The 12,794-nt window shown below is 51.6% G+C and overlaps 1 protein-coding gene across 3 annotated transcripts in view; it reads left to right on the top strand.

The window, feature by feature from the left end:
* The window catches only part of PNPLA6 (patatin like domain 6, lysophospholipase), a 22,188-nt gene extending 16,955 nt beyond the window's left edge, over nucleotides 1-5,233 (top strand). For all 3 annotated transcript variants that reach the window (XM_024745787.1, XM_024745786.1, XM_024745785.1), the window contains 9 exons: nucleotides 113-293; nucleotides 582-698; nucleotides 786-855; nucleotides 1,290-1,406; nucleotides 2,981-3,282; nucleotides 4,280-4,396; nucleotides 4,520-4,622; nucleotides 4,727-4,836; nucleotides 4,941-5,233. In XM_024745787.1, coding sequence (XP_024601555.1) covers nucleotides 113-293; nucleotides 582-698; nucleotides 786-855; nucleotides 1,290-1,406; nucleotides 2,981-3,282; nucleotides 4,280-4,396; nucleotides 4,520-4,622; nucleotides 4,727-4,836; nucleotides 4,941-5,012 — 1,189 coding nt within the window. In that variant the 3' untranslated portion in view covers nucleotides 5,013-5,233. The remainder of the gene's footprint in view (nucleotides 1-112; nucleotides 294-581; nucleotides 699-785; nucleotides 856-1,289; nucleotides 1,407-2,980; nucleotides 3,283-4,279; nucleotides 4,397-4,519; nucleotides 4,623-4,726; nucleotides 4,837-4,940) is intronic.
* The last annotated feature ends 7,561 nt before the right edge of the window (nucleotides 5,234-12,794 follow it).

The following is a 12,794-nucleotide window of genomic DNA, read 5'->3' as shown; positions in this document are numbered from 1 at the left end:
TAGAGCTGATTCCCTGGGCGCGATCCCATAGGGGCGGGCCGGCACCACCTTCCTAGCAGGTGAGGGAGAAGGGATAAGATTCTTGCGGGTGGGGTTTAGGGGATCTCCAGAGGGTCACTGGGTCTCCACCTTGCAGAGGCTGCTCACACATCGGAGTGCTGAAGGCATTAGAGGAGGCGGGGGTCCCTGTCGACCTGGTGGGCGGCACGTCCATCGGCTCCTTCATTGGGGCCCTGTACGCCGAGGAGCGGAGCGCCAGCCGCACTAAGCAGCGGGCCCGGGAGTGGGCCAAGGTGTGTGTTGCGGGGAGGGGGTCCCCCCACCCCAGGAGGGCCCTGAAACCTCACCCTAGACGGGCTTCTGGGTTTCTCCTGCCCCTCCCCGTCTTAATTTGTGAACCCCACCTGGATCCTTTATAGAGATACCTCCAGGACCTTGGATGACCACCCCCCCTGTGACTTTCTGGCTGGTGACCCTAGTCTCCAGCTCCCAGCTGGAGAAGTCAGGCCCCTTAGGGACTGCCTAGTCAGTGACCCCCAAGTGACTCCTGTTTGACCCCCCGCTGGCCCATTGCCCCCTAGAGCATGACTTCAGTTCTGGAGCCCGTGCTGGACCTCACCTACCCCGTCACCTCCATGTTCACGGGGTCGGCCTTCAACCGCAGCATCCACCGTGTCTTCCAGGACAAGCAGATCGAGGTGCACTCTTCCCCCATGCCTGCCCCTCCCCTGCCCCTCCCCACAGGAGTCCCCACTCCTCCTGGACCGCAATCCCTGTCCCTGTAGGACCTGTGGCTGCCGTACTTCAACGTGACCACGGACATCACCGCCTCAGCCATGCGTGTCCACAAAGATGGTGGGTACCCCAGCCAGCCCCACCAAAACCACTGTAGCCATGTGGGGAATGGGTGCGGGGGAGGGGCAGCCGAGCATCTGGGACATTGTTAACATGAGTGACCATCCCTCCTGGCCTGAGTGCTGAGCACTAATCGTCACCCACTGATGCCCCAGAGGCCCCAGGTGTGTCTGTCCTCGCGGGCAGGAGGCCGAGAGACTAGTTGGGCACCTCACCCCCTCACACCAGTCCCCACAGGCTGCGTATGGCGCTACATCTGGGCCACTGCCTCCTACTGCCCCTACCTGCCCCCGCCTTGCGACCCCAGGGACGGGCACCTGCTGGTGGACGGGTGCTACGTCAACAGTGTGCGGGGTCAGCGAGCCCACCGGGCTGGCCGGGCCTCCAAGTGTGTCTGAGTGTGCGTGTCTGTGTCTGTGTGTCCTGCCGGGCAGGCTCCCTGTGGCGGTACGTGCGTGCCAGCATGACACTCTCGGGATACCTGCCGCCACTGTGTGACCCCAAGGATGGGCACCTCCTCATGGACGGCGGCTACATCAACAACCTGCCAGGCAAGTAGCCATCTGATTGTCCCCGTGCACAGACACGCAGGCAAGCTCATAGCAGGCATGTGTGTGTGCAGGTGAAGGATGCGCCCATGTGCTGTATTTGACACGCACACACACAGGGCAAGCGTGGACACACGCAGGTGGGTGGGGCAGCTCCACGACGAGCTTTCTTTCATACCCACTCACTTGAAGCATGCAGATGAGAGGCAGGGGGGTTGCAACTTAAAATACACCCAGTGGCGTGCAAACACAAGTAGACACCTACGCTGGCTACACAGGCGCTTGAGGTCCCATAGATCAGGGATCCGCACACTGCACCCCACAAGCCAAATCTGGCCCCCTGCCTGATTTTGTAAATAAAGTTTTATTGGCACACAGCCACACCTAATCGTTTATCCTTTGTGGCTATGTCTGTGCAGCAGAGTTGAGAAGCTGCAACAGAGACCATGTGGCCTGCAAAACCGAGATTCTTTTTTCTCTGGCCTTTTACAGACAGCTTGCCAACTCCTGCATAGGCGTTCTGTACAGATACTTGCACTCACACAACCTCATGCGCGTGAGCAAGTGTGTACAAACTCACAGGTGGACGGACACACTTGGACGCACAAAGAAACATACTTAGACATTGATCTAGGGACACGGGAAAGGAATACAAGCAGTCCTGGGTGTGTGTGCAGAGGCATAGCACACCCAGAGGTGGGTGTGTTCACAAACATACAGACGGGACATGCACATACCTGATAGGGGTGCGTACAGCACACACAGAGACACAGACAAGCTTGTGAGGGACACGGGCAAAGTCTTCTGGAGACTTAGGTGTCTTTGGGGACTGGACCTGGTTACAGGATCCTGTCCATGTCCCCCCAGGCACCCCCAGACCCACTCAGGGGCCCTCAGTGGGGCACCCAGACCCACAGCTACAGCACCCTCCTCACCGCGCCATCACCCCACCCTTCACCCCATCCGTCCTGCTGCCTGAATCTCCTTGATCCGGCTCTTTGCTCTGTGTCCCTTGTCTCAGTCTCAAGATCCCTCTTTCCGCCCGGATTCTCTCTCCTTCCATATCTCTGGCCCCTTATATCTCTCTCTCCCACGAATCTCTGTTGCTGTTTCTGGTCCCCTGCATTTCTCTCCCCGCGGCTCTGTCTCCCGATATCTTTATTCCTACATCTTGCTGCGTCTCTGATCCTCCGTCTGTTTGCATGACTCTGATCCCTTCATCTCTGCCTCCTGGTGTCCTTACTATAATCTGTCTCTCCGTGTTACTCTCCTTCCATATCTCTCTCCCCCATGTGTCTGACCTTGGGTCTCTTTCCCCAGTGACTTTATCCCTCTGCCTCCATCTTCTCCATTCCTCTGGCCCTGGTTCCCCAGACCTAAAAGCTCCAACACCCGTCCCCTCCTCCACATCATCGGCCTCTACAGCCATACCCTTTGCACGCCTACGTGTTGTTCGCATGGTTGTTTTTTTTTTTTTTTTTGCGTGACCATGTGCATGATGGTGTTTGCGGGGCTGCGTTGAACTTCCCTGCCTCAGTCCCGGTGGAGAACAGCCCCCTGACCCCCATGCCCCACAGCGGACATTGCTCGCAGCATGGGTGCCAAGACGGTCATTGCCATCGACGTGGGAAGCCAGGATGAAACGGACCTTAGCACCTACGGGGACAGCCTCTCTGGCTGGTGGCTGCTGTGGAAGCGGCTGAACCCCTGGGCAGACAAGATCAAGGTTCCAGACATGGCCGAGATCCAGTCTCGCCTGGCCTATGTGTCCTGCGTGCGGCAGCTGGAGGTCGTGAAGTCCAGCTCGTACTGCGAGTACCTGCGCCCACCCATTGACTGCTTCAAGACCATGGACTTCGGGAAGTTCGACCAGATCTATGTGAGCGGGTGGGAGCCACTTGGTGCCAGTGTGGTGGGCCGGCAGAGCTTTAATACTGAAAGCCCAGAGCAACACGAAGGGAAGGATTCTAGGGCTGCATTTGGGATCCATGGGGAATAGAACGGTAATCAATTAGTGATGTCTGCCGTGGGTGTGGCAAGGGGAGGTACGTGTGTATGTGCGAACTAAGTTTCTTAGTATGTGTCAGCGGCACTGCCTGAAGCACGCTGTAGAGATTTCTAATGCCGTTTCTGTGTAGGTGGGAATGAGAACCACGAAAAATTAGTAACGTCCGATGCCAAGTCTGGGATACACTGGATGGAGCACTGTATAATATGCCACTGACCCAGAAAAATGTGTCATAGCCCATGCCAACTGAAAATGATCAGTAGCTGGGACTTCCCTGGTGGTCCGGTGGTTAGGACTCCATGCTTCCCCTGCAGGGGTCATGGGTTCGATCCCTGGTCAGGGAACTAAGATCCCGCATGCCGCACGGTGTGGCCAAAAAGAGAAAGAAAGAAAGAAAAGAATGTGATCAGTAGCTGCTGCCCAGAACCCTGAGTAAAAATGTCTGATTCCCTTTCTGGGCTCACTGGGAAGGCATGCCATGCTGGATTAGTGATGTCTGTTATGGGCATGGGAGATGATGATATTTACGGGTATACCGCATATTTGCAGACCTTGAAATAAGCCTGCACGCCGCCATCTCGAATCATTTGGTACTTGGCACACTGCATGGGGCTGAGTGGGAAAGCATGTGCAAAGAGTGATTGGTAATGTCTGGCAGGGGCACAGGATAGGGGACATGGGGGTGAGTGTGCTACGTGTGGCCGACTCTGAAATCAGTGTAGTCTCAAATGCCATCTCCGCCAGAGCATCAAGCTTTTGAGGGGCCAGGGCAGGGGCAGGCAGGGTGGGGATAAGCAGAGAAGATGAGGCAGAGAAGAACACCCCCAGGGATTGCAGACATGGCCCCAGCCCCCCTCGTTTCCTGCAGGATGTGGGCTACCAGTACGGGAAGGCCGTGTTTGGGGGCTGGAGCCGGGGCGACATCATTGAAAAGATGCTCACGGACCGACGGTCTGCAGATCTTAATGAGAGCCGCCGTGCAGACGTAAGCCTGCGCCCTCCTTCTCCGGCGGGGCCACTCTGACGACACATCCCCCGTCCCCAGTCCCCTCTAGGTCTCCCCCAGACCTCAGACGACCCCGAGAGCCTCACCCACTCCTCTCCGCAGGTGCTTGCCTTCCCCAGCTCCGGCTTCACCGACTTGGCGGAGATCGTGTCCCGGATCGAGCCCCCCACGAGCTATGTTTCTGTTTCCGACGGCTGCGCAGATGGTGAGGGGGCTGAGGGCATCCCCAGGATCCCGGGGTCGGTGTACTGGTGGCTGGAGAGGTCAGCGCAGCCCGAGCGCCCTCAACTTCACCCACTGCCATTCCAGGGGAGGAGTCGGACTGCCTGACTGAGTACGAGGAGGATGTGGGGCCAGACTGCTCGCGGGACGAAGGGGGCTCTCCAGAGGGCGCGAGCCCCAGCACTGCCTCCGAGATGGTGAGAGTGGGCGGTTCGGGCCCCCCACAAGGTGGGGAGACCCGGCTGACTGTGCCGGTGTCACGGGCTGTGTGTCACGTGCGGGGTCGCCCCTATCCCTGCAGGAGGAGGGGAAGCCGATCCTCCGGCACCGGAGCTGTCTGCCGCAGGACGCCCCCAGATCTGCGGATGCCTGAGGACCTCGAGAGGGGTCCCCCCTTGGGCTGGACTAGGGGTGGGCCCTCTGGAGGCGGCTCACTGCCCCTCTGCCTGCTGCTATGCCTGTGACCCCCCGGGGTCCCCCTTGACCCCCAGCCCCCAGGGTCCACACACTGGACTGGCTTGTCCCCCGGGGGAGGGCCAGCACTGCACTGATGACCCTTGATCAGTCACACCAATAAACCTGCCCCTCTCGGAAGCGGCCGTATGTCATCTTTGGGTTCAGGGGGCACCTCGCCCCACCTTCCATGCTCAGGATGGCCAGGGCTGGGGCCGGAAACGGCCTTGAGCTTGTCACCATGACCTGTGCTCCCAGCCTCGGGCTGAGCTTCCCCCACTGGGAGTGGCCATCCCCAAATTCACCTGTAGGCCCACACACATATAGGTATGTATATATATGGCATAAAATTTATCAGTTTACCCCTTTTGAAGTGTACGGTTCAGTGGCACCAGATAGGTTCACATTGTGCAACCCTCCATCCCCAGAAGTGTCTCACCTTCCCAAACTGAGACTCGCTCCCTACTCCCCTCCCCCAGCCCCCGGCCCCCACCACTCTACTTTCTGTCCCTAGGAATTTGACTTGTCTGTGGACCTCACGTGAGTGGAATCATATATTATTTGTCCTTTTGTGTCTGGCTTATTTCACTGAGCAGAGTGTCCTCAAGGTTTCTCCGTGTTGTAGCAGGTGTCAGAATTTCCTTCCTTTTTAAAGGCTACATAGTATTCCCTTGTATGGATGGACCACATTGTATTTATCCATTTACCCGTCAGTGGACGTTTGGGTTGCTTCCACGTTGGGGCTGTTGTGAATTGTGCTGCTCTGAAAACAGGTGTACGAATACCCCTGACTTCCAATCCTTTAGGTAGATACCCAGAAGTGGATTGACTGGACATCTGGTAATTCTATGTTCAACTTTTTGAGGAAGTGCTAAACTCTTTTCCACAGCAGCTACACCACTTTATGTTCCCACCTGCAATGCACGTGGGTAGTTTTCAAGCAAAGGAGAGAACGGTCAGATCTGTTTCTGGAAGCGGATGGATTGGAGGAGGCGGAGGCAGGGGGCCAGAGACCAGGGAGAGATGACAAGGCCGAAATTAGGACAGTGGACACAGAGACGGTGGGGAGGGGACAACACCCAAGAAATGTGTACAAGAAAATTTGGCAAAACTTAGAGATGAATGCTCAGTGGGAGCTCGGGGCAGGGGGTGCCAAGGAGGATGAAGGGACCTTGGCATAGGTGACCAGGGAGGGGCATCTTTTTTAAAAAATTTACATCTATTTATTTTCAATTAAAAAAAATATTTTTGGCCATGCCGCACGGCTTGTGGGATCTTAGTTCCCCAACCAGGGATCGAACCCAGACCCCTGCAGTGAAAGCACGGAGTCCTAACCACTGAACTGCCAGGGAATTCCCTTTTCTTTTTTTTAAAAATTGAAGTATAGTTGGTTTATAATGTTGTGTTATTTTCAGGTGTACAGCAAAGTGATTCAGTTATACACACACATATGTATATATGTATATACATATATTCTTTTTCAGACTCTTTTCCCTTATAGATTACTACAAGATATTGAGTAGAGTTCCTTGTGCTATACAGTAGGTCCTTGTTGACTATCTATTTTATATATAACAGTGTATATGTTAATCCCAACCTCCTAATTTATCCCTCCCCACCTTTCCCCTTTGGTAACCATACATTTCTTTTCTATGTCCGTGGAGTCTGTTTCTGTTTTGCAAATAAGCTCATTTGTACCATTTTTTTTAGATTCCACATATAAGTGATATCATATGATATTTGTCTTTCTCTGTCTGCCTTACTTCACTTAGTATGATAATCTCTAGGTCCATCCATGTTACTGAAAATGGCTTTATTTCATTCTTTTTTATGGCTGAGTAATATTCCATTGTGTATATATATCAAATCATCTTTATCCATTCATCTGTCGATGGACATTTAGGTTGTTTCTATATCTTGGCTATTGTAAATAGTGCTGCTGTGAACATTGGGGTGCATGTATCTTTTTGAATTACGGTTTTCTCCAGATACATGCCCAAGAGTGGGATTGCTGGATCATATGGTAGTTCTGTTTTTAGTTTCTTAAGGAATCTCCATACCGTTCTCCATGGTGGGTGCACCAATTCTCATTGCCACCAGCAGTATAGGGGGTTCCTTCTTCCACAGGGAAGGGCATCTTGACTGAGATGAGGGTGAGGGGAAAGGACCAGGAGAAGCGGACACTGATGCTGGGCTCTGCTTTGAGCATGTTGAGTTTGGGGAGCCAGAGGAACAATCCAGGGGAGACAGCAGGGGCTCTGGACATTTGGGATGGGAACTGAAGAGAGATTTGTGCCGGGAACATGTCTGGAGGTGTCAGGACAGCGGTGGAGACTGGTGCCGTGTGGATGGGTGAAGTTGTCCAGAGAGGATGAGACAGTCAAGAACAGCCCTGCGGCCCATGTGTGTCCTGACTCTAGATGGTCCTCTGAAGTCCCCTCCTCACCTCGAAATAGCTCGTGATTTGAACCAGCTGGGATGGGTCTAGCATCCTAATTCTGGTGCCTCTGTGGCTTTGGGGGGTGCTACTCTTCTGGGGGGCTCAGGTTAGGCCGGAGATGGGGTGCAGCTTCCCAGAGTCCCCAGGTATCTGGCTTTGCTGGGGCTGCCATAACAAAGTACCCCAGACTGATGGGCTTAAACAACAGACATCTCTCACAGTTTTGGAGAATTAGAAGTCAGAGACCAAGGTGTCAGCAGAGTTGGTTCCTTCTGAACCTTCTCTCCTTGGCTTGTAGATGGCTGTCTTCTCCCTGTGTCCTCACATGGTTCCCCTCTGTGTGTGTCTGTGTCCTGATCTCTTCTTATAGGGACACCAGTCACTTGAATTAGGGCCCACCCCACTGACCTCATTTTAACTGAATTGCCTCTTTAAAGGTCCTTTCTCTTAAAACACTCACATTCTGAGTTACCGGGGTGTTTAGTCCATTCAAGCTGCTATAGCAAAGTACCATAGGAACTTCCCTGGCGGTCCAGTGGTAAAGAATCCGCCTTCCAGTGTAGGGGATGAGGGTTCGATCCCTGGTCGGGGAACTAAGATCCCACATGCCGCGGGGCAACTAAGCCCGTTCCACAACTAGAGAGATAAGACCCTCATGCCACAACTAGAGAGAAGCCCGCACACCGCAGTGAAGAGCCCGTGCACCTCAATGAAAAATCCCACATACCACAACGAAGACCCAACGCAGCCAAAAAAAAGTCTAGAGTTGTACAACCATCACTGCAATCAAGTTTTAGAACATTTTCATCACCCCCCCAAATTCCCTCAAGCTCATTGCAGCCACTTCTCTCTCCCCCAACCCTGCCACACCTGCCACCTACCCTGCTTTCCTCTACAAATTTGTCTTTTGCAGGGGTATTTCATATAAGCAGAATCATATAACATATAATCTTTTATATCTGGCTTCTATCACTTAGCAACTTGTTTTTGAGGTTCATCCATATTGCAACATGGATCAGTACCTTGTTCCTTCTTACTGTAAAGTAATATAAACAACGGAAATTTATTTCTTGCACTTCTGCAGGCCAGAAGTCCAAGATGAGGGTTCTGGAGAAGGCCCTTTTCTGGGTTACAGACTGCTGACTTGGTGGAAAGAGGACAGGAGAGCTCTCTGGGGTCTCTCTTATAAGGGCACTAATCCCATTCATGAGGGCTCCACTGTCATGACCTAATTCCCTCCCAAATGCCCCATCTGATACCATCACATTTGGGGTTACAATTTCAGTGTATGAACTGGATTGTGGGGGGACACAAACCTTCAGTTCACTGCATGGGGATTAGAACATCAACATAAGAATTCAGAAGGGAGGGGGCCACAGTTCAATCCATAACACCAGGGAAGATATTTTCAGCATGGTGAGGCAGTGAAGGACATAGGCCTGGAGTCAGACCACCTGGCTCGAATTCCCATTTCTTCCAATTCCTAGATTTGAGAGGAAGAGACCTGGCTTTTCCAAGCTTTGGCTCCTTCATGAGTTCCCTACTGTTTCTGTAACTGATTACCATAAACTTGGTGCCTTAAACCAACACGCATTTATTATCTTACAATTCTGGAGGTCAGAAGTCTGAAATGGGTTCCACTGGGCTGAAACCAAGGTGTCAGCTGGGCTGAGGTCCTTTCGGGAGGCTCTGAGGGAGAACCTGTTTCCTGGCCTTTTCCAGCTTCGAGAGGCCCCTTGCATTTCTTGGCTTGTGGCCCCTTCCTCCACCTTCAAAGCCAGCAATGGCTGGCTGAATCTTTCTCATCCTGCATCAATCTGACCTCTGCCTCCATTACCCCATCTCCCTCTCTGACTCTGACCTTCCTGCTTCCATCGTGTAAGGATCTCGTGACAGCATTGGGCTCCCCCTGGGTAATCCAGGATCATCTCCCATCTCAAGATCATATCTGCAAAGCCCCTTTTCTATGATTAGGTTGTTTGTGGATATTGAGCTGTATGAGTTGTTTGTATATTTTGGAGATTAATCCCTTGTCGGTTGCATCATTTGCAAGTATGTTCTCCCATTCTGTAGGTTGTTTTTTCATTTTGTTTATGGTTCCCTTTGCTGTGTAAAAGCTTTTAAGTTTAATTAGGTCCCATTTCCTTATTTTAATTTTTATTTCCATTATCCTAGGAGAGTGGTCCAAAAAGACACTGCTGTGATTTATGTCATAGAGTGTCCTCCCTATGTTTTCCTCTAGGAAGTTTATAGTATCTAGTCTTACATTTAGGTCTTTAATCCATCGTGAGTTTATTTTTGTGTATGGTGTTAGGGAATGTTCTAATTTCATTTTTTTTTTTTTTTGGGCACGAACCCGTGTCCCCTGCATCGGCAGGCGGACTCTCAACCACTGCGCCACCAGGGAAGCCCTAATTTCATTCTTTTACATGTAGCTGTTGAGTTTTCCCAGCACCACTTACTGAAGAGACTGTCTTTTCTCCATTGTATATTCTTGCCTCCTTTGTCGTAGATTAATTGACCATAGGTGCGTGGGTTAAAGCCCATTTTCTATGTAAGGTGACACATTCACAGGTTCCAGGGATTAGTACACATACCTCTTTGGAGGGGAGGAGACATTATTTTGCCAATCGCAGCTCCCTCCCAAGTTCAGGGGCTGAGCCAGTAGGAGCCTCTCCATGAATTACGGCTGTTACTAGGATGATCAGCTGGTCATGACTGATGTTCTGACTATTTCTACCTGGAACTTCAGCACCTCGAGGGTAGGTCTCCATTGTTGAATCAATGGCTGCTTCCTTCTGGAGAAACAAGTCTCAGGATGTCAGCACCACGGACAGCGAGGGCGCTATCCAAGGTACTGCTGAAGCCCACCCCTCTCTACCTCCCCCTCCGAGCCCCCAACATCCCTGCCCCTTCCACATTCTGGGGGGCACATTAAGCTGAAAGTTCAGCCCAACTGTGCCCGCTGTTGACGTCTCCACCCTAACTGCCTCCCACTCCACCCTCACTTGCCCCTCAATTCCATTAGTGTTTCTTCTGTTGCTCAACTCTCCATAGATTCCTGCTTTGGATCCCTTTGCTCTTTGTTCTGTGTAGCTGAAATGTTTGTTCTCAAATACCCCGCCTCCAGATTGTCTGAAGCTACGGTTTAAAGCACTTTCCCCACTCCCACTGCCCGTTTTCTTGCCTTTTATTTTTTATTATTTTTTAAATTTTTATTTATTTATTTTTGGCTGCTTTGGGTCTTCGTTGCTGCGTGCAGCCTTTCTCTAGCTGTGGTGAGTGGGGGCTACTCTTCGTTGCGGTGCGCGGGCTTCTCATTGCGGTGGCATCTCTTGTTGCAGAGCACGGGCTCTAGGCGCGCGGGCTTCAGTAGTTGTAGCACACAGGCTCAGTAGTTGTAGCTTGTGGACTCTAGAGCACAGGCTCAGTGGTTGTGTTGCACGGGTTTAGTTGCTCCGCGGCGTGTGGGATCTTCCCGGACCAGGGCTCGAACCCGTGTCTCCCGCATTGGCAGGCGGGTTCTTAACCACTGTGCCACCACGGAAGCCCCTTTCTTGCCTTTTAATCATGCTCACTAACCACAGTTGTTTCACTTGTTTATCATCTGTCTCTTTGAGACAGGACCAAATATAAGTGCCGGCACTGGAAGAACCTTTGTGTAGAAGAGCTTCTGGCCCATAGTAGGTGCTCGGTAATGTTTGTCAAATGAGGTCAAGCTCTGAAGGTAAAGCAAAGATACCTGTGATGTCTCCCACTCTCTAGGAATCTCAAGACCTCCCACCCTGAAGCCACATAATGTCCTCTTTCCCTTAAGCACATATGAGCACCACCAATAGCAATAACAGTAAAAATTCATTTTTGGAGAGATGGCCATATATCAGGCCTCATGCTGATGCATGCATATTCTCTCTCTGAATTCTCACGATAGTTCTATGGAGGACATATTATTATTATTATCCCATTTCATAGAAGAGATAACTGAGGCTCAAAGAAGGGGTTAAGTTACACAGTAGCTAAGAGATGCAGCCAGGATTCATATTCATTAGCCTACCCACCACCCTATGCTATCTCCCTGGGAAGTGGATTTATTGAGGTTTCCATGCTAGGCTGCATTCCTGTGGACAGCACTTGATCCTCAGGAAAGAAGTCTTCCATGGATCTAGAAGGAGCCTCCTGGTCACCCAGCATCAATGTCTCCTACCTTCTCTCACTGATGCTGGGAAGGCTGGGACCCCTGGCACCTTGGAGTTGGAATGGAGCTTGTTATGGGATGAATTGCATCCCCCCAAATTCATATATTGAAATCCTCATCTCCAGTACCTCAGAATGGGACTTTATTTGGAGATAGGGTCTCTAAGAGATAATAAAGTTAAAAGGAGGTAATTCAGATGGGTCCTAATCCACTATGACTGGTGTCCTAATAAAAGGGGGAATTTGAATCCAGACACACATAGAGGGACAGCGATGTGGAGACACAGGGAGAACATCATCTACAAGGCCAAGGAACACCTGAGACCTTAAGAAGCTAGGAGAGAGGCACAGAACAGATTCTCCCTCACAGCCCTCAGAAGGCACCAACCCTCTTAACACTTTGATCTTGGACTTCTAGCCTCCAGAACTTCTAGCCTCCAGAGACAAGAAACGTTGTTGTTTAAACTACCCAGTCTGTGGTCCTTTGCTATGGCAGCCCTATTAAACTAATAGAGAGCCCTTGGCTGGACCCAGGTACCATGATGTAGATGGGTTGGTGTATCAGTCAGGATAATTTAGATTATGCTAACCTGTGGGCCTAAAACAATACAAAATTAATTTCTCACTCCCAGGACATATCCATCACAGGCCACCTGGGGATTCTTTCCCATGTGCCACACTCCATGACCCAGGTGATGAAGCAGCAACTATCTGGAATGTTTCAGGTCACCATAGCTGAGGAAACTCTCTGGCGGGCCTCACACCAGCAGTTAAATACTCTGGCCCGGGAATGACACAGCATTTCTGCTCACTTCTTTTTGGTCAGGACGAGTCACAGGGTCCTACCCAACCAAGAAGGGGCAGGACGGAACAGCCCTACCATGTTCTCTCAGAAGAGAGAGCATTGGAAACATTTGGTGAACATTCATGACTAACAGAGTTAGTTGGGCTTTCACTGGAGCTTCAGACTATTTCTCTCTGAGATTTAGCTAATGCTAAGAAATCTTGGGGTTCCAGTGAGGGCCTGGGTTCTGGGTTGAGGGTCTGCCCTGCAGCCCACAGGAGCTG

This window comes from Neophocaena asiaeorientalis, unplaced genomic scaffold (assembly GCF_003031525.2).
Source record: "Neophocaena asiaeorientalis asiaeorientalis breed wild unplaced genomic scaffold, Neophocaena_asiaeorientalis_V1.1 scaffold357, whole genome shotgun sequence".
Taxonomy (NCBI): Eukaryota; Metazoa; Chordata; class Mammalia; order Artiodactyla; family Phocoenidae; genus Neophocaena; species Neophocaena asiaeorientalis.
Note: the sequence above shows the minus strand (reverse complement) of the source record. Positions and strands in the feature narration are given on the sequence as shown.